The sequence below is a fragment of the Protopterus annectens genome, chromosome 3.part1 (assembly GCF_019279795.1).
Source record: "Protopterus annectens isolate FY-2018-M chromosome 3.part1, PAN1.0, whole genome shotgun sequence".
Classification (NCBI taxonomy): domain Eukaryota; kingdom Metazoa; phylum Chordata; order Ceratodontiformes; family Protopteridae; genus Protopterus; species Protopterus annectens.
The window spans coordinates 221,045,642-221,068,785 of record NC_056732.1 but is presented as its reverse complement, the minus strand read 5'-3'; the positions used below and the strand labels follow the sequence as shown (position 1 = coordinate 221,068,785).

Here is a 23,144-nt window from a genome sequence, read left to right as displayed (position 1 = left end):
TGCATTTACTGTTTAGGACTACACACTTAAGTGTGTTAGCTTTTACTGTGTTTATTTACTGTATTATTGCATTGTTTAGCCTGTTTTAACAAAAAAAAAAATACTATCTTGTTTGCTCGTTTTCCACCTTTCCTAGCCAGTCCAGATCCCAGGCTTTGCTTGTCTCAGGACTTTATTTTCTGTGTTCAGAGCTATCCAGACCTTGCTGTGGTAGAGGGAAGTCCTACTGCTTATCAGTGGGAGTGGTGAGCATTGTACTGTCTCTCTAACACTACAGGAGTGGTTTTTATTAGCCTTTTGGGCTGATTTCTATCCCTTTCAACTTTCTGGCATAAAAACAAGTGTGTTTGCACATTTTTCGCATTGTGAAGCTACAGTTAAACTATTCCAGGTGCCAGAAAGTTTGCTCTTCAAATTTTTCCTTAGAACTAGCTGGTTTCTCAGTAGTAGCACTAAAATCTGAACCCGTGTGACTAGCACTTGCTCTAGAACCTGCTGAAAAGCACTAGGAAGCCTGAAACTGATACAAGGACTCAACTCTCCTTGTCAATAATGAGAAATTAATTGTAGGGATTAAACGGCCTATAATTGCAAAGTACCTTGCAAAGGTAAGAGAAAACAGCTCTTATACTTTACAAAAAAAGCACCTAAACAGGCATGTCCAAGGGTTAGCTTTTGGTGATTTCTCCTGTCCACCTGGTGAATCTGGGCATACTGGGGCAATGCGGCAACTGCCTCATGTACACAGACAACCCTCTCCTCCTACCACCCAACACTATAACCTGCGAGAGATGCACTTACATAGCCAAACTGGAAGCAAAGCTTTCTCTGGCCAAGATTGCACTAGACAGTCAAGAGGAGAAGGTTAACACCTGCACTACACCTCAAGCAACCCGTAGCCCTTCAAAACCCACACCATCAACACCCACACATAGCAACACTAAACCCACATATCACAAAACCGAAAACCGCTGACTGGCTGAAAAATTTTTTACTTCAGAAAATAAAATACAAACAAATAAAATACAAACGAAATATACAAAAGTAACATTCAAAATCAAGTAAGCGCTTTCATTTGGCGTTTGCCAAACTTTTTCAAACTAGTAAAACATCACTTCCTGTTGAATAAATAGTGTATATTAGTGATGTAATAAGCTAAAGCTTTGAATCCTTAAAGAAACAGCACATACTAAACCAACGTAGTATATAAAAGACTATGTATCAAACAAATAACTAAGTAAAATGAAACATAGTAGCGTGCAACGTTCAAACCTACAAAATCAACAAGCCATAAGAAATACATGTATAACTAAATAGTGTCGACCACTCCCTTTTGTGAAAGCAATACATTGCATAACTTTGACTTCTTTTACAACAAACGCAAATGTACATGCACGAAGGTGCTCAAATAAAGAAAAATATAGCAATGTACACTTTAAACCTATCATATAAAATACTTATTATTCATTACTAAATCAAGTACATATATGTATTTCATCCCCTATGTAAAGAACCAATATAAAGCACATTAAATCGCAAAACATAAACTTAAAACTAATGGTATGTACTATGATTAATAAATAGTCTATTAACCGACCAAATCCATATCAAATAAAACCTATTGAAACTTTAATATATAGAACAATATTGTATTATGTGTTTGTTGTGGCTTGTTGATTTTGTAGGTTTGAACGTTGCACGCTACTATGTTTCATTTTACTTAGTTATTTGTTTGATACATAGTCTTTTATATACTACGTTGATTTAGTACGTGCTGTTTCTTTAAGGATTCAAAGGTTTAACTTATTACATCACTAATATACACTATTTATTCAACAGGAAGTGATGTTTTACTAGTTTGAAAAAGTTTGGCAAACGCCAAACGAAAGCTCTTACTTGATTACTTGATTTTGAATGTTACTTCTGTATATTTCGTTTGTATTTTATTCGTTTGTATTTTATTTTCTGAAGTAAAACGTTTTTCAGCCAGTCCGCGGTTTTTGGTTTTCTGTCTTTTTAGTTTCGTTGGGGCTCTTATTGTCTTGACTAAACCCACATATGCGGAGGCCCTTAACATTAACCTGCCCAAGCAACAAGGACCTCCGAAGCTGGAAAGCAAACACCAGTCACAACCAAAGTGACACACAGCTCACAACACCAGTGTGCCACCCAACAACAGCCCCTAAGGCAAGACAATGTACCCAACACTTTAGTCATAGGTGACACTATAGTCAGGCACATTGATGTCCCACTCACCAGGCTGAACAAGGAGAAAATTACAGTCAGCTGCCTGTCGGGTGCCAGGATCCACCACATAACACATGCACTCAAGTCACTCCACAATAAGTACAAATACGACTCTGTCATTGTCCATGCTGGAGTGAAAAAAATTGAGACGTACCTCCCTGGATTACATGAAGAGACATGGAAGAGCTCTCAGATCATGTGGCCCAGGCAGGTATGACCCTAGCTATGAGTAGTATCCTGCCTTCACCCAGAATGATACCACAGTATGAGGACAAAATGATTGACTTCAACAATTGGCTAAGCTTCTGATGTCATTCAAAGGGGATCCAGTATCTGTCTGCCTGGGAAGACATGATCGACAAACCATGATGCTTTGCCAGAGATGGTCTACACCTGTCACCCCTGGGATTCAGGTTACTGGTTAAAGCTCTTGCCACCCCTATAGTGCCTTTTGTAGGCAAGGTTCAAAGGACAAAACCACCACCGTAACAGATATAAACATGCAAAATCTGAAGGTAATGCTACTCAATGCTAGAAGTCTAATCTCAAAATGCACTCTCTCGAGGCACTCCAAAAAATGGAGAACAGCGATATCTGTGCAGTAACTGAGACCTGGTTCAAGGCTCCAGAGAGCACCCCTGCAATACCAGGCTACAACTCTTACCACACTTTTCAGCCACAAAACCAAGACAGAAACACTAAAGGTGGAGGAGTGTCCATATTCACCAAGGATATTCACACCTCCAGGCTAGTTGCCCAACACAATGCATCTGAAATTCTCCAGGTGCAGCTAACACTAGGTAAGACTGCAATCCAAATTGTAGCTTGCTACAGATCCCCCACCATGCCCCAAGATTCTCACTACACCTTTCTAAACATACTGGAAAATATTAAGATACAACCAAACACCCTAATACTGGGTGATTTCAACTACCCTGCCATTAACTGGGAAAACTACTCAGGTACAAACTCCTTTTCCCAACGGTTCTTGGAATTCATAAATTCCAATGCTGTGGATCAACTAATCCATTGTCCCACCAGGGGCTCCAATATCCTAGACTTGGTCATTACTAACATGGAAGATAGATGCTCCACACCAGTGGTCACTCCCTCATTGGTCAGGTCTGACCATAAGCAAATCACCGTTGACATCCACATCCCACCTCCACCCCCCAGTAAGGAAATCTCCTTAAAAAACTTCTCCAAAACCAACTTCATGCTACTGAAGTCAGAAGTGACAAACTTCATGACACCCATGCAGACTGGATGAAAGTTCGACTGCAGAATCCTACACTAAGGCACTGCATGAGCACATCCATTCGTGCATGAGTCATGCCATCCCAAATAGAACCAAGATGCTCTCCTCCAAAAAAAGGAAGACAATCTGGTGGTCCCCTGCTATAAACAAACTATACAACAGAAGGAAGAAACTGTTGCAGAAAAGAGGAAAATCCCAGGATGCAAAAAACTCCCTCATCAGCCTCAGTAAGAACCTGAGATCCTTCATAAAATCCTCAAAAGCTAGTTGCAAAAATAAAATTGCCAAAGATTCCATAGACAACCACAAGGCATTCTATAGTTATGTCAAGAATCTAAATGGCAATGTTCAGATCTGCTCTGAGCTTCAACAGAATGGCATTAAATATACTGATCCCAAGGATATTGCCAATATCCTGGCAGATGCATTTAGTGCCAACTTCACCCCCCTCTCACCCCCTAAAAGGCCCATCTCAATACCAAAAGATTGCCAAATTCCGGTAATCATGGCCACACAGGTAGAAACCACACTCTCCAAAGCTAAGAATACAGCATGCATGGGACCAGATGACATCCCAGGCTGTGTACTACATGAACTACAAAATGAACTGGCACCTCACCTAAGTGTCATGTTTAATCATAGCCTCACCTCAGGCTTCGTGCCTACTGAGTGGCGCACAGCTACAGTTATCCCACTCCACAAGGGGGGATCCACCTTGGATCCCGGGAACTACCGTCCCATCAGTCTGATGAGCCTAATCTGCAAGGGCATGGAACGCATTATCATGGAACTTATAAACAAAGACATTGGCAACCTTCAAACTCTGGACCCCGCCCAGTTTGGGTTTGTGAAGGGCCGATCTTGTCTCCTGAACCTGATTTACTTCTTCAAATTAGTCTCCAGAGCTGTGGACGAGGGTAAGGCGGTCCACACAGCCTATCTGGACCTTGCCAAGGCCTTCAACACCATCCCCCACTCTGGAATCATAGATAAACTTACTAAGCTGGACATAAATCCCTATGTCACTCGATGGGTTGCCAACTGGCTTACTGACAGAACCCAGACTGTAAAAGTAGCCGACTCCAAATCCAGCTCCAGACAAGTGGAGTACCTCAGGGTTCAGTCCTGGGACCACTCATGTTTGGCATCTACTTCTCTGAAGTACAGGCCAACACTAAGGGACTCTGGCTAACAAAGTTCGCAGATGACTGCAAACTGGGAGCCATTATTGAATCCCCAAATTATGTGGATATTCTACAAAAGGGCTTTACAGAAACAGATGCCTGGTGCCAGAGCCATGGGCTCAAGCTTAATGCCAAAAAATGTATAGTTATCCCCTTTGGAAAAAACATGTACCCATGAATTACCACATAGGTGGCAGTACACTAAACATCGAAAGTGTGATGAGAGACTTAGGGACATAGGTGGACAGTGATCTCGCATTCGATAACCACATCACCACAACAGTCAGGAAAACCTTCTATGTGGCACACCTCATCACTAAGGGCTTTTCATCCAGAAAAAAGGAGGTCATTGTCCCAGTGTATTCATCCCTCATTAGACCCATTATAGAGTATAATGCCCCATTTGGTATGTACCTCACAAGACATCTGCAACAGCTGGAAAGGCCACGGAAATACCTCACTAAAAGAATCACAGGCCTAAAGCAGATGCCATATGTTGACCGTCTAAAAAAAACTCCAGCTATACTCTGTGGCATATCGTCTACTCAGAGATGATCTCTGCTTAACATACAAGGCCATGTCAGACCTGAGCTGTTGGACATGCTCCACTTAAAGAAATCCCAATCTCTCAGAGCCACACGCTCCAGAGATCTAAACCTTGTCATCACAATGAACAAATCCTGCTGGAGGGATAGGTTCCTGACCCAGAGACTCCCCATACTCTGGAATAGACTGCCCATACATGTCAAGCAGAGTGCCTCCTTGGCCCTCTTCAAAAGGAACCATGATGATTGGATGGGAGATAGGAAATTCACCCCGGGGATCATGTCAGTCGCCCTGCTAGACAGGGGTCCAGAGAAGTAAATATTGTGGGAAGAAATATCCAGGGAATTGTTATGGCTAGGCTTGTATAGGCCCTAGGGCCGATAGCCTAGTACCAACCTATGAACCTATGGAAGAGACTGAAACCCACTTAATATAACAATTATTAGACCTTAGTGGATTATGATCAGTAAACTGAATACTTGCAGCATACAGCGGATGCCCAAGAACATATTTTTATATTTGGATAGATGCAATGGCTGCGAATTGAGTAATTATACTTAGAGCTGGTCTCTGTGCTGTGACTGTTCAGTTTGTCCTGAATGTGTAATTATATTCTCATTTAACTCTCATTTTAAGTCAGCTAAATCTTTTATACATGACATGAGCAGCAGACCGACCATTCATAGTACAGGAAGGAGAGCAAGAACATATTTTTGTCACATATGAAATGAAAGTGCGGTATTAGATAATTGCTACAAGTTTGATAGCTGTTTTATTATAACATTTCCTGAATAAGCCACGTGAGAGTTACTATGCTGGGGCAGATAAACTATACGTACTTGATCATATAGACAGATATAGATAGATATATAGTATATTTCAGCATTATTTGCAGGCGTGACTGTTTCACTGCTTCCAAGATTATATCAAGAAAAGCACCACTTGCCAGCAGAGTGAGTTTATTTTTTGTTGGCAAGTGGAATTTTTCTTCTTTTTGTTGCCTTTTTACACCGGTTCTGGAATTGTGTTTTTGGTTATTACTTCCAACATTAGTACAATATCTCATGCAAGAAAATATTATACAGTGTCCTTTATTTTGGTATAATATTGTTATGTATGTATGTAAAATGAAGAGTGTTTCATTTTTCCATGATTGTTGTACACAGGTTGCTGAATAAACATATATATATATATATATATATATATATATATATATATATATATATATACACACACACAGTCAATTGGGACCTGAAAACCATGTTTGATTATTGGTTTTTCTGGGACTTTAGGAGGAATTACAGAACGGGATTACATTAGAATATTGTTTTATAACGTTTGAGCTTGATTACAAATATTGTATAAAGCATACTTTTTACATATCTCATTGATGGAATGGGAAGGAAGCTACTGCATTATGATAAGGTTTATGTGACAAAGTTCTAAACATCTAAACTGAAGCCTGAGGTTTTTTATTCATACTGGTATTTTGTTCTTTAAATCAATAAGAATGAAACAATGTAGTCTTTTCTCCCTTTCTAGAAACAGATGGGTATTAATATACTGTATCTAACACTAATAACTTATTAACTGCTGGCACTGGGCTCATGTTAGTCTTAAAGCTCAAGTAAATGTAACCGTATACTTAAGCCAGCAAGAATATCACATAACCGATGAGTGGGGAATTGGTGAAGTGCTTATAACAGAGCTAACTAATCAAGTGAAATTTTGAGTTGTGACTCCATTCTTCCTTTTTCAGAAGACACAGGGCTTCCAGGATTGTTTTAAACTATCTGGATACTAGTTACATCTAGTATATTTAAGTGGTATTGTTTCCCATTTTTGAAAGCTGTATCCTGTAAACAGCAGTGGAATGATATGGCACTTATCCTGAAAATTGAATTAATGCAGACATAAAGTCTAATGTAATGGCTAGTACACTGTGTGGATGTTTTGGAGATGAGATTTGAAGTGCAGTAAACTGGTTAGGGCAGTAAAAGAAGTAATCAGCCCTAGAGGTGGCACTATAGGCCAAATTAATGAAAGAAATAAAATGAAAGTTTAGTGCAATAGAAGGCTTCCAGTGCAGCCAGAAAGGGGCATGACTGAAATGATGATCAATTTTTGTTGATTTATTTTTCTCCCACTCTTGGTCATAGCCAAATATATCAGTAGTTTGGTATGTCAGGACCAGTTAAGGGCATATACTAATGTCTCTGTACAATCTATATGGGGACATCACCAAGATGCAATTGAGATGTATTATCTAGAAGGTTATATATTCAAAGAGCCTTAAGAGTTTGGTATTTTCCTTTAAGAGTAGGATCCATTGTAGAAGGTGGATCTCTAATCAGTTCACTTTGAGTTATTGAAGGGTAGCCCCAAGTGTACATAGGAGGAGAGGTGGATACAACAATGGAAAGGTTAATTAAAGTGGGTTTACAGGGCTCTGATTTCGACTGAGTAGCATCTCTGTTTTGCTGTTGATGCAGTAGTAGTAAGATATTCTCATTAAGAAGGGAGAATCTGTGTTTTTGTGGCAATGTTGAAAACGTATTGTAAATGTACTTTTTAGAGATGGTTTTATGATTTGGATGGAAGCATCACCATGTAGTATTTAAAGTTAGCAAATGCAGACCTGTGGGGCATTTGTGCTTCTGTTGAATAGTTAGTCTACATATGCAATATGGCTGGTAATATAACCCAAAAAAGAACAAGTAAATTATCAAGATTTTGCATTCTTAAAGTTCTACTTACTAAATGATCTTACAGTTAATTACCAAGAAGTGAGGTGCTGCGGTAGCGTTGTCGCCTCACAGCAAGACGTTGTCCCGTTCGATTCTCAGCTAGAGCATCTTCTGTGGAGACATGCGTGAATGGGTGTACCTTCGTTGAAGGTTGTGCGTTAGGGCCAGTAACTCAGCACGTAACAATCAACTGCCAATCATTAGTGGACTGGAGTTCTGCTGTGGTGACCCCTAACCGGGAAAAGCCGAAACAACAACCAAGAAGTGAGGTCAAAAACAAAGGATTGGCTAGGAAATTGAGATGGGTGTCCCGTATTTCTGATATCACTATATAACATTGCAGGCAAAATTATGTATATTAGATGGGCATCAGTGAATAGTATGAATTATAACTGCCATATTTTTTTTTCTTTTAAAGATAAGTATATATATTTTACATTGGTTTACACTGGTACCAGCATTCTGCAAATTTTAATTCTTGTGTGGTGATTTACATGTTGCCACCTTAACAAGTCTACATTAAGCTGTAATTTCAGTTGTGATGATGATGTAATATTTTTTCTGGAGTAACTGTCTGATGAAAATCTGAATAATAGTTTGGAAAATTGTTATGCTTTTATAAACTCTTTTTTCTATTATATAATAGCTGTACCATATATGTAAACTTAGGGCATGTTTACTAAAGCAACCTTGAATAAATGTAATTTTTTTGGTTTATGCTTTGTTGATTTAACAAGTAAAGGGGAAAGCAGTGCTGCAGTTGTCTTGAGGGTGTACTAGTAATAATTATGGTTGTTATCCTTATTGTTTTGTTTGCTCCTCTATATGAATATAAGACTGAATTTCTGGATTGCATGTCCATATTTTTTGCCTTATAATGGTGATCTGAATAAAGTGGTGAGTTTAAAATAAATTCACAATAGTGACATGAGGAATACGCAAACAAACTGTAATGCTAAGTGGGTAGCATTGTCAGCTCACAGCAAGATGCTGTCCAGTTTTGTTCTCAGCTGGGGTGCCTTTTGTGTGCAGCATAGATGGCTTCCCTATGCTTGCATGGGTTTTCGCTGGGTGTTCCAGCGTCCGTCCATTTCATTGTGAGGTAGTGACTAACTGAAGACTTCAGATGGATAGTGACACTGATGTGTGGTGGGAGAGGTTAAAGAAAAGGCTGCTGAAGATATTAGCAGTGATATGATGGTGATTACAGCTGACCCCGATTATGATCATATCAGTTGGGAGAAGGTATCTCAGGCACAGAGTATTTAGAATACTTTAAAGTTCAAGATTTATGATAGCTGATTTCAGCTAGTAAGCCATGCATGTTATTAAGACTATAACTCGGTATAATGTGATTTAGTATTGGATTCAAGAATTTATCTGATTAAAGGAGCAATGAGAGTCTTGAAATCTTAAAATAAGAGTAGAGGGTAACAGCAGCACCTTAGGAGCATCACACATTTCATGTATCTAGTAAGCAACTCTACTGTGAATGAGCATGTAGTCATTATTTAAGTGTTTGTAACAGATAAAATGGTTGATGAATGATGAAGCTACATAAATGTGTTGTGGAACAGTAAGTGAGTTGAAATTACATCTGGCAGGATATGGAATATTATTATTGTTGGGTTCCTAAATACAATGATCAAATCAAGTACAGGGGCAAGAGAAACACAGAGAAAGGTTCTGATAGTTTTGGTGGCTAGGTGAAATAGATGAAATTATTTGAGAAACGGATCATGGAATGAATTCTGAGGTCGTAAAGACTGAAGGTTTGATTACTCCTCAATATTTTATATAAGGAACATGACAGATGGTAACAAATTCAGAGATTATAAAAACAGTAAACGTTTTTTGGGGGGGGAATAGAGTAAGTGTAATGATTTTTAAGTCAGAGTATGTGGGGAATGATACACAAACTCCCTTTATCTTCCAAATGGCCTTCTACTCTTCATCTTCTTCAGTGATATCTCTGCTTACCTTCCTCCATGATCTTTCCTCACCTTCACTTCTCACAAGTCTCTTTCACTAGTATCAGTACCTGTGATATGTATGTTTTCTTGGAATGTCACAGTTTCCCATTTTGAATTTTTGATTTGTTAATGTGCATATCGCCCAAAGAAATCTATAGTGAAAAATTCCCAGTATGTGGTATATGTCAGCAATGAAGGATATAGATTGCTGGGTATGTAGGAATATGGGGCTATAGAGGACAATGAGTGCACAGTAATGACAGGCAAAACATAAGCAAAATCATTTTTTTAATTTCATTGGCAAGGCACTGATGGTATAAACATCTCCAGAGCCAATTCACTGTTAAATAACTATACTGCATCAAAGAAAGTTTACTGAAAATCCCTCGTCAAAACTTGTCATAGTAAATTGCCAAATGCCAACTTTCCCACCTCTTATAGACTACCTTAAAGGCAGTTAACACTGTTTCACATTTAATGGGGCTATGGACTCCTTTCTAGATGTAGAACAGTCTTTCAGTAAACTAGCTGATACCCCTAAGTATTCTGCTCTTATTTGTGTTATACATTTACAGTCAAAACAACTGTTATGTCTGACCCCCATAAATCAATTTTTAGTTAAATATAATTAAACCGGTGTATATCAGATAAACAAACTTTTGAAACTTCGACTCTCATATGGTCGACACCATATGATCGAACTTGCAAAAGTTTGAATATCTAATAAAAAAAAAATAAACAACACAAAACACCTACCTGAACATTTTAAGCAGGGGGGCAAGCCCCCCTGCACCCCCCACACCCACCAATCTTTAAATATGCCAACTCTGAGATCACACTACAGTGCAGTAAAGGGAAATCTTCCCATTCCACGCTGTACAGAGATCTCCGTTACAACGACCATATGACACTATGACACTTGGAATTTTGAATGTTCAAACATTCAATATAGACTCTAATTAAACAGATATTCACAATAAAAACTATCTTCTATGTAATTTAGGTGTAACATCCGTAATTTATATTCATAACGTCTGCTTTTTTGTTTCTATCATGGTTCTAGACAGCATGTTCTGTACACTTTCAATCCTGTTGAATAGATATCTCTTACACTGAATCCAGACTGATGTTTCATAATTTAAGGATTCTGTATATCTTGTTATACAATGCAGCATTATACTGGCAACCATGCTGTCCAACATACGGTCAGATTAAATAAATAAAAAGAGAACTTTTATTGATGCAATATGAGCACTTTTGTGACCGTCACTTCATCAGACCATTAAAATTACATCAGTGTATGAATTCAATACCGTGTTTGAAATAATTAACCAATCATTTATAATGTCACATAAACAAACCAATCACAATATGACTTAAAGTGCTCCATTGCAATAAATACGATAGGGTACAGAAACAGACCAATAACATGCAGAATTGAACATACATTCACCTATCAAAATTAAAATGTGTCAACCTATTAAAACATCACAGGAAGAAGGCTCATCCTATCTAAATACATATGTAGTACATCTCCCAAATCAGGATGACATTTTTTCTTTGAATCAATCCTGATGAAAACTACCTATCCTTACTTGAAAATCTACCCTATTAAATATGTATAAAAGCTGCCCTATCTGTGTATGTAAAAAAAAAATGTAAGAATCAGTCAAACGGCTGCAAATTAATGCTATCCAGCTAATATTAAAACAGGAAACTTGGATGCAAACTTTCATAACAGTAAAAATATCCAAATAAAAACTTTATCAAATAAAACCCCCTTTTAAAAAAAAACACATGTGAAGATCATAAAGATGCAAAAATGCTTTTTTTCTCATTTATGGATTTTGTCTCAGTTATGGAGTTTATATATTTCTATATCTTTTCATTTAATGTTTGTTCCCAGTGATTGCTATTATACCTCTTTCTTGTTCCCTGTATACATTTTTGCATCTCAGTTATGGATTTTATCTCAGTTATGCAGTTTATATATTTCTATATATTTTAATTTTATTTTTGTTCCCAGTAATTGCTATTGTCCCACTTTTTTGTTCCCTATGTACAGTAAATTTTTTTGTAGACAGGATGAGCCTTCTTCTTGGAATGTTTTAATAGGTTGACACGTTTTTAATTTTGATAGGTGAATGTATGTTCATTTCTGTATGTTATTAGCCTGTTTCTGTGCCCTATTATCATATTTATTTCAATGGAGTACTTTGTCATATTGTATTTTTTTTGTTTATTTGACATTATGAATGGTTAATTATTTCAAGCACTGTATTTAATTCATGAATTGATGTTTTTACTATTTTTATGGTCTGATGAAGCAACATCAGTCGTGGAAGTGCTCACCTTGCATCAATAAAAATTCTCTTTTTACTTATTTAACCTGGCCGTGTGTCAGACTACCTACTGTTTTATAGTATTGTTGATAGTTTATTTTATAGTAAGCTGTCCATTACTTTTAGCTATTGTTTTTTTTACTTTTGGTTTTGTTGTTCTTACTATTTTTATTGTGTTTTAAAAACATTAAGCAAAAAAATAAAATAAAGGGTACCACACCACATTATTGTTTTAAAACACCTCTTTAATAATACTTCCAGTGAGGGTAACCAACCAGTGAGCTCAGTTTTTTGCAGGTTGGTTACCCAAAGCAGTGTTTCTGTGGTGTACCCTTTATTTTTTTATTTTTGTGCCAGTGAGGTATTAAAGCAGTGTTTCAGCTTGCTTATCAGTGTAGTGTACCCTTTTTTTTTTATTTTTGTGCTTTGGTGTTTTATTGGTTGTCTTTACCCATTGTGTGGTGAAGTTCAGATTCTTTTTCAAATGCAAACCTGGTCCAAGTTGCTTTGAAAGATTCATGAGTCTGAGTAATTGCTGTTAATTTAATCTCAGCTGTTTATTTGGGGTCTATATTATATATTCGAAGTTTCAAAACTTCGAATCCCATATGTTCGACAACATATAGTCGAAGTTTGAAACTTCGAATATATAATATAACATCAAAATAAAAAATAAAAATTACCTTAATGCTCCAAGCAGGGGGGCAAGCCCCCCCTGCACCCCCCGCACACACCCCTACTTAAATATTCTAACTCCAAGATCGCACTTCATTGCAGAAAAGGGAAATTCTCCCATTCTGCACCATATGGTGCCATTACATTTAACCTTCGAACTTTTCAAAGTTCGATCATATGGTGTCAACCATATGACTTCGAACTTTGAAAAGTTCGTTCATGTAATAGGAACCCTTTATTTAAAATACAAAACATTTATATTGTTCTGTGTCTACTGGAAGTCAGCAGCAAAATCTTGTGTGTGCCTCCTAGTCTTAGGAAAAAATTAACTAAATGAGGGGTTTTTTTCTGGTTTTCAGGGACATTTATTTTTTGCAGTTAAGGACAAATGTGAACATGTGACGTGGAAACAATGAGCATCAGTGAGTTATGTCTAAGGGCATCATATATCAATGTATAGTCTTCATATTTTTCGTTAAAAGTCAGTTAGGAAAGCTTTGTTTATTTTATAGACCTATAGAACAGTACAGAAAGCCACCACTGGTATTACTATTACTTAACAGAGGGACTATTTTCCCCATGCCTCTCTTGTTTCCATGTTCACATCTTGTACCACTTCTTAAGCTGTCTCTCTCTTTCTAGTATTTTTAGCAGTCCATAACTTGCTTCCTATATGTATTCCCTTTCTTCTTATTTTCCTTTGCTGACTCAACTCTTCCAACAACCTTTCTGCATGAGTTTTACAACCATCTACACACACCATCCCCTTGTAAGAGCTATCATCATCATCATTTATCATTTCCTCCCCATAATTTATTTCTGTTCCACAGCTCAGTGTCTTGATCTAGCTTCCACTCCACCTCTAGCCTATCCATTCCTTCAAATCTCTTCTCCATTATTCTCCACAAATCTGTACTGGGGAATAATATACAAATTCTGAGTCTCTGCTCTGGAACTCATATCTTCCATACCAAATAGTGTCATGTTATGTTATTATATTTTCCCTTCTGGGTCCTCTTAGTACATTCTTACTATTGCCAATAAGGTTCCAGACTCCATCCATGCATAATAGCATCTTGTGAAAGAGTATTATGTCTCACAAAATTCTTCTAAGCTCCATAATAGTAGTTTTAGATGGACTATAATTTCTTCCTCACACACCAGTAATCACGTACTACTGCAAATCTACTATTATTGTTTTTCCCTCTTTTTCACATTTTGGTTCAATAAATATTATCTTCCTCTTTTATCCATTATACTTTACTGAATGTCCAACCTGAAATACGTTTGTGTCAAATTTACATGCCCATTTTTATCTAAATGCATTTCTATAACATTGCTGCTTACAAGCTGCACTTCTAAAGATAGTTCAACACTCCTTGCTTTTTGATTATACATGTAAGCCCATTTATATTCCATGTAAATATTGAAAAAGCAGTTATTTTGATAAAAAGCTAATATACCTACAATACACAATGTTATAGAAATGCATTTAGATAAAAATGGGCATGTAAATTTGACACAAACGTATTTCAGGTTGGACATTCAGTAAAGTATAATGGATAAAAGAGGAAGATAATATTTATTGGAATAGGACCTCCAAATGTGATAAAAGAGGGGAAAAAACAATAATAGTAGATTTGCAGTAGTAAGTGATTACTGGGGAGTGAGGAAGAGGAAGAAATATGGTGGCACACAATTATAGTCCATCTAAAACTACTATTATGGAGCTTAGAAGAATTTTGTGATGACCTATAAGCTATAATTGCTTTAGGTAATCTGCTCAATGATTATTTTATTTTTGTATATGTTTTTCATACTAGAACTGTCAAAATCCCTGCTAAAGTAGTTGTGTTTAGGCATTTTGAGAAAATATCCAAACTGTAGCATCTAAGGCATTTCAGAAAGTTAACTACATGTGCAAATTTGGCAATGCTGAACTATGTAACATATATTTTATGAGGATGAATAGGTATGTGCTATTTTTTATTAAAAAAAAGTTTTAGAAATCCTTGGCTGACCACTGATGTGTATATGGGATGAGGAAAGAAAATGGATAAAGCAGAAAAATGTGTTCCTTAGAAATGTAGCTGCATTTTAAAATAAAATGAGACATTTTATCTTTAATCATGAAGTAGAATTATTTAAAGTGGATTGGATTCTCTATGAATGCAGGCAATTTTAAGACATTTTGGAAACTGCAAAAAATCTGGGGATGATAGAATACATAAAAACCTGCATCTTTGAGTTGGAGTATGAGTACTAAGTCTAATTCCCATGTGGTTGCTTATCAATTTAATTAATAGTTTTATTTTTGTTACAGTCTAACAAACATAAGTGAATTTTTAAAAGCTCCTGAAATTTTTTTAATTTTCACTTTGTTCCAGTGAAACTCCTTACAAATGTTTTATTATTTAAGGCAGTCAAGTAGTCTTGATGGATTCTGTATTCAAATAGTAAGCTAAGGATTCTTTAATACATTTTTCAAATTATTTGCAGTAAATCTCATGTTATTTTCATGTTGGGGAAGCATTTGTTGTGGCATACGTAAGTTAAGGTAATAGGAATTACAGGGGATAGCCTATTTCCCCATCTCGGTCATTCCTTTAAAAAAATCTAAATTTTGGGGAACTAGGTCTTGTAATACTTGAAAGGATATTTTAAAAATATTGGATTATTAAATCAAAATCAGTACAGCTTTAGAGACACTCAAACAACAAATGTGTTCCTGGTTGGCTTAGGATGCTCATAACTGATTTCCTTTAGAACTGATACTAAGGGAAATCTTCCTGTGAGGGTATTGTTTAACCTCTTATTTTTTGTCTAGGCTTTAGAAGGTTAATAATGATGTTTTGTCTTTGCAGCATCATTTTAACTGTTATGCATATTTTGCAACGTATGCAGTCACTTGTTCTTGAATATTGTTTTACACTGGTAATTCTATTATTGCTCTGTGACTCAAAGTTACAGAGCATTTTAGGGATTGCATGGATCACAATTTTGAAAATAGTGTGACACATCATTTTATGAGGTTCATTAAGGAGATTTGTTTTCCTTTCAGATTTTTTTTGTAAGTGAGAACTATTAGTTTATCCAGTAAATTCATACAGGAAAAAGGTGTATACTTCTGAAGAAGCTGGTTGCTATATATGCAGTTAAGTTAGCATCCTTTGAATAAAACAGACACTTTCCTTGGCAAGCTTAGTCTTTGTATATATATTAAAAGATTTCCCTGTTAGAATACATGTTGCTTTGTTCCTTTTTTATTGCTATTTTTTGTTTCTTATTTTTTTTTATATCAAAGATTTTATTCCATCATGATCCTACTTGATCTGTAAGCTGTGTTTTGCAGTTTTAAACCATGGACTGTCCACCAAAGTACTTGACTACTTTTTCTTAATCTTTTGGTTCATCCCAGGGGATTACCTCTTGGTTTAATTCCCTAGGTAGTTCTCCACTGGAGTGTCAAGTACTATGTGGCTCCATTTGGCAGTGTTATTGTTCAGATTTTATACTGCCATATTACAAGACAAAGTGATCCATTATCACAAATATGCAGATAATTGTACCTGTCTGTTTCTCAGGATCACATACTTAGCTTCATTAGAGTGAAAGACTATGTGGATTCCATCCTTATCTGGTTGAGTATTAGCCATTTAAGCTCTCTCCTCTGAGAACAGATTGCGTCCACTTGTTTACCATTTTCTAGCCTTCACAAGCTCCTTGTCTACCTCCTCCCACATGTGTATATTGTCTTGGTGTAGTACTTGAAAATGTATAGACAGTTAAGAGCTAGATGTCAGTAGTTGTCAGGATGTTTGATTTCCATCTGTAGAGTATCACCAGGGTCAAACACCTTACTTCATCTACAGGATCAGAAACAGATGGTCATGCATTACTACTGTCTTAGTTTGCTACTGTAATAATCTATACCAGAGTTTCTTGGACATAGAACTTTCCCAGCTGCATTGTCCATACTTCTGCAACAATGGCTTGGCTGGAATTTCTAGGTATTGTTATATTATCCATCTGCTGCAGGATTAGAGCTGACTTCCATTGGTGATCTAATCTGAATATATATATATGTAGATAGATAGCTTTCACCTGTGAAGCCCTAAAATAACTTTTGGTATTGTATTTCTTACTCTGCTAGCTGTAAACATTGTGTTGGGGCAGCTAGCTGTTCTCAGAATCACTTTGGAAACTTTGGGCAGATACTGTTTTGCCTGTCTTGCCCCAGTTATGAGGAATCAATTACCTTCTCTGAGGCCTTTTTTAGGAGCTACCTTAAGAACCACCTTTTTCAAAGTGTGTTACTGAATCCCATGAAGAATCTAAAATGTTTTTCCCATTAATAATTTTGGAATTCTGTTTAATGTTGCAGCTGTTATCAAGTGGTCTTTCCTTGTTGCCACTTGTACGTCATATTTATTGCATATTGTTAGTTTGCTCTTAAGCTGTATAGTATTTAAGATTTAATCTGTTAAATTAAAATAAAGAGAAATTACAACAAGGAAATTAGCTGCACGAAGCATTCAGACCATACTGCTGAAAAAGTAAGGTTGCCAGATGTACATTTAACAAATTAAATGTTTACACAGCATTTTTTGCTTTATCCATGTCTGGCAAAATGCAGTCCCTGACTGACACAGTGTTTATGTTAATCCCAAGTAATTATAAACATTGATACTTAGAAATGCTTCCTGCTGTACTCCCCACACAATCAGTTATTGGTGTTTTTATTTACATGCTTATATCTAGGCACAATACAATACATAAATAAATAACTATAAAACATAACTCATACAGTTAAAAGTCCAGCAAAGGATCTACCAAACATCCAAAAATACTATACATTATAATACCCATAGTTACTTTAAAAAAAAAACTAAAAGGGATCCCAAGATGTATTGCAAAATAGGTGTGACATAAAACAACAACCACATTAGGCAATCAATTATAATACCCATATTTAAATTTAAAATCTAAAAGGGATCCAAAATGTGTTGTAAAACAAATCAGACTTAAAATACCTCCAAATTGAAATGTATTTAATATTTGAGCTTGTTTCCTGTATCCCCCCTCAGCACATCTAAGGTAATATCCTGACTATATTGTTAATCCTTATTGTTTAAAGATCTCTTAACATACAAGTAGAGGACACTTCTGGTGGAACATGTCATGGCATAGATACTGTTCCATATTAATGTTTAGAATGGTATTAAAATTGAAAATATCCTCAATATCCCCATGATGGCAACATGGGCATACACATTTGCAGGAGTATGCATGAAGACTGACTGTGAAGCATCCGTTAGGTTCATGTTATCAGCTAGAAACACAGTAAGCTGTACAGCTTAAAATGTAAAGCATTAGTAAAAAATGTTTTAGCCCTAGATAGGCTTAGATAGGAACATTGTATACGGGACTGCAGATCTCAGGTAAAATTTGCTTTGAAACATATTAAATTCAGCTAAATGTATGGTTTGTGAGTTAGTGTTGCCAGTATTTCGAGTAAACAATCCAGGGTAATTAGGAGAGGAAACATCTTACAAAAGAGTACTTTAGCTCATGTCGATAGCAAAGTATAGAGGCATCACTGTTTTATTTTTAAACCTGGAGACAAATTAATTATTTTTCAAACTGGGTTGTTACACATTCCTAAAAAACAATCATACATAAATCCATAGCCACTTTCAAGGGCTTTATTTGTTGTTAAGGTAGGTTTACATATGATAGATATGATATTTTATTTTGGGACATGAAGCAGGATCATGTTATTTTCCTTACCATCATTGGTTTGTGCCTTTGGGTGATGTTATGTGATACAAATTTTACATTTAAACAGTTTGTGTTTTAAAGTGACATATTGTGTTTTGCTAATATCTTTTTTATACTTTATCAAATCATCAAAAATTATTTACTGCTGTCTATATTTTGCAATTTTAATGAGCTTTTTTCAGGGTTATCCATTAGCCAGCGTAAGATTCAATTGCATTGTTTTGAATGTACCTTGGTGGATATTTTCTGTTTTCATTCTCTTGCCGAAGAGGTTGGAAACTACCAAATATCAGGATGATTATGTTAGTGAATCCTATGAGTGACTGCAACTAAAATCTAAAAAGCTCGGAATCAGAAGGTAAATAAGATGATAAACAATGATAAAATGCTTTATTATACAATGTCTGACTTGTAGCTGTTACAATTTTCCCACGTTTTCCAAACATTCCAAATTGTACCAGTCCTCCAGAATGTTTGCCTAGATAGAAAATCAAGTCAGTTATATTTTTATGGAGTCCATGAACACAGGATGCATTCTGTGGTGATATTCTACAAAAGGTGTCAAGGGCATTTCACCTTTCATTGCTTTCAGTCACATTTTCAAGTGGGTGCTATACTGGTTGTTATGGAATTAGTTTGCAGTTGTTATGATGCACCATGTAAATATTCTGAACTACTCATGCTGTTTCTGGAAAGGAAAAATAACTGTTTATAGTTTATTTTTGATTTACAGCAATGGCTAATAACCGATGACTTTGAGAATATTTATCTATATAGCTATCTGTCTATGTATCCATCTTTGGTTACTGGGAAAGTCCAACAGTGGTTAATCCCATTTTCAGCAGATGCCTGGGTAGAAAAACTCCACAGTTATTACAGATAATTTACAGTATTTACTCTTATTACAGATACAAATTACAGAGAACAGTAAATATACGTAAAAAAGTAAAACAGTAGTCATTTTAATTGGTATAAGGAGAAAAGCTGTTCTATTTTTACACATATAAAATATGGAAGATATTCATTTTTCATACATAAATTAAAACATTGTGGAATTTTATTCGTATTTAGTTACTGAAAACATCTGCTCTTGAAGGATGGCTGATTTTCCTGCTGTAAAAAAATACAATAATGCCAGATTTCCAAAACTGCCACTCAAAAGATGAATTCTAAAATTTGCACTAAGCCAGGACATTTTATTAGGGACAGTTATCTAACAAAAGTATAGTAAAAACATGAGTCATTTGAGGCTTTATTTAATTATTTATCCCAGCATTTTGCTTCTAGTATTTATAGTCTAGGCTACATGTATTTTCCAAATAACTACCAGTAGATATCCACCTGCTTTTTCTGTAATGGACATAGTGTGTTTAGTTTAAACATTTAAATTCCCCCTTGCTATCAACATGGGGAGATACTGAAATCATACTAAAGTGAAGTAACCCCTAGTACCAAAAATATGGTAACACTGTGAGTGAGTAGCATGTTGTTTTTGAGTCACTGAATACCTCATTCCAAAAGGACATGGACAACAGGAAAGGATTAATACCTACATTTACTAATTTTAAACAGGGCATGGCCCTGTATAACCGGGGGGTTTACTTCAGATTTTCATTGGAGTCACGAGGTCTTGTCTTTCATGGTTAAGAAATGAGATGGCCATTATTTATGGAGACTTATTTAAGGGCTGAAATATAGAGTATCATTTTATCATTCTCCTGTCTTCTTTTATGTGTTCTGCTCTGGACATCTCACCTTGCACAAGCAAGTGTAAGAACAGTGTTAATTTTTTGTGTGCTTGAATGTTCAGCCAAAAAAGGCTTCAATTTGCTGGTCATACTGAAGACCGTCTTTTACTCTTCATAACTAGATAATAAGCCTATGTGTTGCCTTACAGGTTTGTGTACATAACTGAATTGATGTTTATTCAGTAGGGCCATGTTTATGAAGCCCTTCTGTAATATACTATCATGTATGATAATATATATCCTGAGTCTTAAACTCAATGTGCATTTTTTATTATGGTTAAATTCTTATAATTCATGGTGTTGTAACTGTCTTCACTTATTGTGTATTGATGTTATCCCTGGTGCCTTTTTGTCCCCCTCCCTTTCCCACCTTATTTGCTTACTAATCATAATATGTGAATATTTCTTTTCAAAAACATTTAAAGCAATAGACAGTCCCTAGCTCCCTCCCCAGCTCAGCTCCTAAAGTAATTCATTTTTAGAGAGTAATAAAACTAATGTGATTTAGTAAATCTCACGTAACACAGAAAGTGATGCAGAGAAAGAGCTGCTGACATATAAAACATATAATGGTGCACCTTGCAGCACATTTTGGAACCATGACAAAATCATCAGTGCTCTGTTTTCAAAAAGAATGAAACAAAAGAAATTGCCAAATGTATTATTTGAGGAGATGCTGATTGTGTATTGTTATTTACATGTTTTTTAAGAGTCTGATATTTATTGGTGTTTGAATTGTACTTAAGATGTGATCAAATAATTTATAGGGTTAAATGTCCAACATGCTGTGACATGTAAATAATTAAATAAGCTGCTTTTCATGTATTTCCTGTAATGAAAAGACATATTGTCTTTAATAGCCATACATTATTTGAAAAAGGACATTTGAACTTTAGTTGCATTTGCTTATATTTTAGTGCGGTTAAAGCTGTTTTTAGTAAATATTTATAGAACTTTGAATACTATATGTTTATTTTTAGCTACTGAGGTTTCCACTTCCAAACTGTCCTGCTTATGAGAAACTCCTAAAAGAAACATGGGAATCTACAGAGTATAAGAAAAGGTTTGCTGCATATAAGGTAAGAAGAAAGTGATAATGCTATAGGCTTTACATTGTACTATTCTCTCCCAGTATAGCCTATACATGACCTCAGACGCCTGGAGGTATTTTGTTGAACACTATAATGGCACATGACAGTTTATCCAAAAAAGCTGAAAAAATGATTGTGATCTAAAAAGTCAGCCTGTGATGTAAAAATGGAATGGTACTTCAGTTGATAAAAGCCAAAAGTGTAATATAATCGCATTCATTTAAATATCACCATTAAATCAGTTCTAGTCTGCATACATCAGGAAAGCTTGCCCAGTTATAGGTACTGTATTACATAAACATTTATCAAGAAATTTCTAAGCTACATTAAAATGAAAAATAGTTGAAAAGGCCATTACAGTAATATTTGGTTAGACAATTTTGGATTTAGTCACTTTTAGTCATGGGGGGGGGTTTGAAAGACCGAACTCTCCAGCCTGATACTGTAACCTTCAATGTGGAGTAGTGTCTCTCGCTATCTTTTCTGGCAAAACATATTTAAGTAGACTATCCATGGTGGTGGTGCTGCGGTAGCGTTGTCGCCTCACAGTAAGACGCTGTCCGGTTCGATTCTCAGCTAGAGCGTCTTCTGCGTGGAGACATGCATGAATGGGCGTACCTTCATTGAAGGTTGTGCATCAGGGCTGGTAACTTGGCACGTAAAAATCAACTACCAATCAGCAGGGGACCGGAGTTCCGCTGTGGCGACCCCTAACCGGGAAAAGCCGAAAGACGGAAACATGTGATTCCAGGTTTTCCTACTAATGGATGGCTGTATAAGGTGAAATCTCAATAAACTAAAGGTGATGAATGTATTTTGAGTCTAATTTAGCAAAGTTGTGGTTTTATTATAGAGGTCTGGAGTGCATCTAAACTGAAATCCAAGGCTTTTACTTGAAAAAAAAAAAACAGAAAAATAAGTATATATTAAGCCAGCACTGGACTTTAACTGTATTTAATTGAATTGCTGCTTCATTTTTGCTGTTTGTGACTAAGTCCAGTTAGCCATTTCCCTCCCAAATATCACATTCAGAAAACTCCTGCCACAATGGATGGGCAGTTTCCCATCATTTCTCCTATCAGTTTGATTGATATGGGCAGCTTTATGCAATGTAGCAGTTGCTTTATGTATACTGACAAACATTTTTCCTAAAGCAAGCTAACACCCTATATGAGAGATGTAAATGCACTGTGGAATTGGCGTCAATTCTGTCACATAAAAACAAACTAAACATCAGACAGGTTGTCAGCACACATGCTTCACCTCTCACCAAACCTCACCTCTCAGATGAAATAAGGTCAGGACAGATAAACCCACATATGTGGAGGTACTCACTAAAAGCCTACCAAATGAAAAGAGACCTCCCAAACGCACACCACCCAGACTCACCACTGAGCATAAAGAAACCACCACAATTTCAACACACACATCACAAATGTGTTCGTCATAGGCGACTCCGTAGTGAGACACACAGATGTCCCTCTCACCAGACTGGAAAAGGAGAAGTTCATGGTTAGCTGGCTATCTGGTGCTAGGATCCGACAAATCATGC

At 36.2% G+C, this 23,144-nt stretch overlaps 1 protein-coding gene across 1 annotated transcript in view; it reads left to right on the top strand.

The window, feature by feature from the left end:
• Positions 1–23,144, top strand: part of LOC122797652 (prostatic acid phosphatase-like) — a 190,546-nt gene that overhangs the window by 22,102 nt on the left and 145,300 nt on the right. The window contains exon 2 of the mRNA XM_044066193.1: positions 21,482–21,580. Coding sequence (XP_043922128.1) covers positions 21,482–21,580 — 99 coding nt within the window. The remainder of the gene's footprint in view (positions 1–21,481; positions 21,581–23,144) is intronic.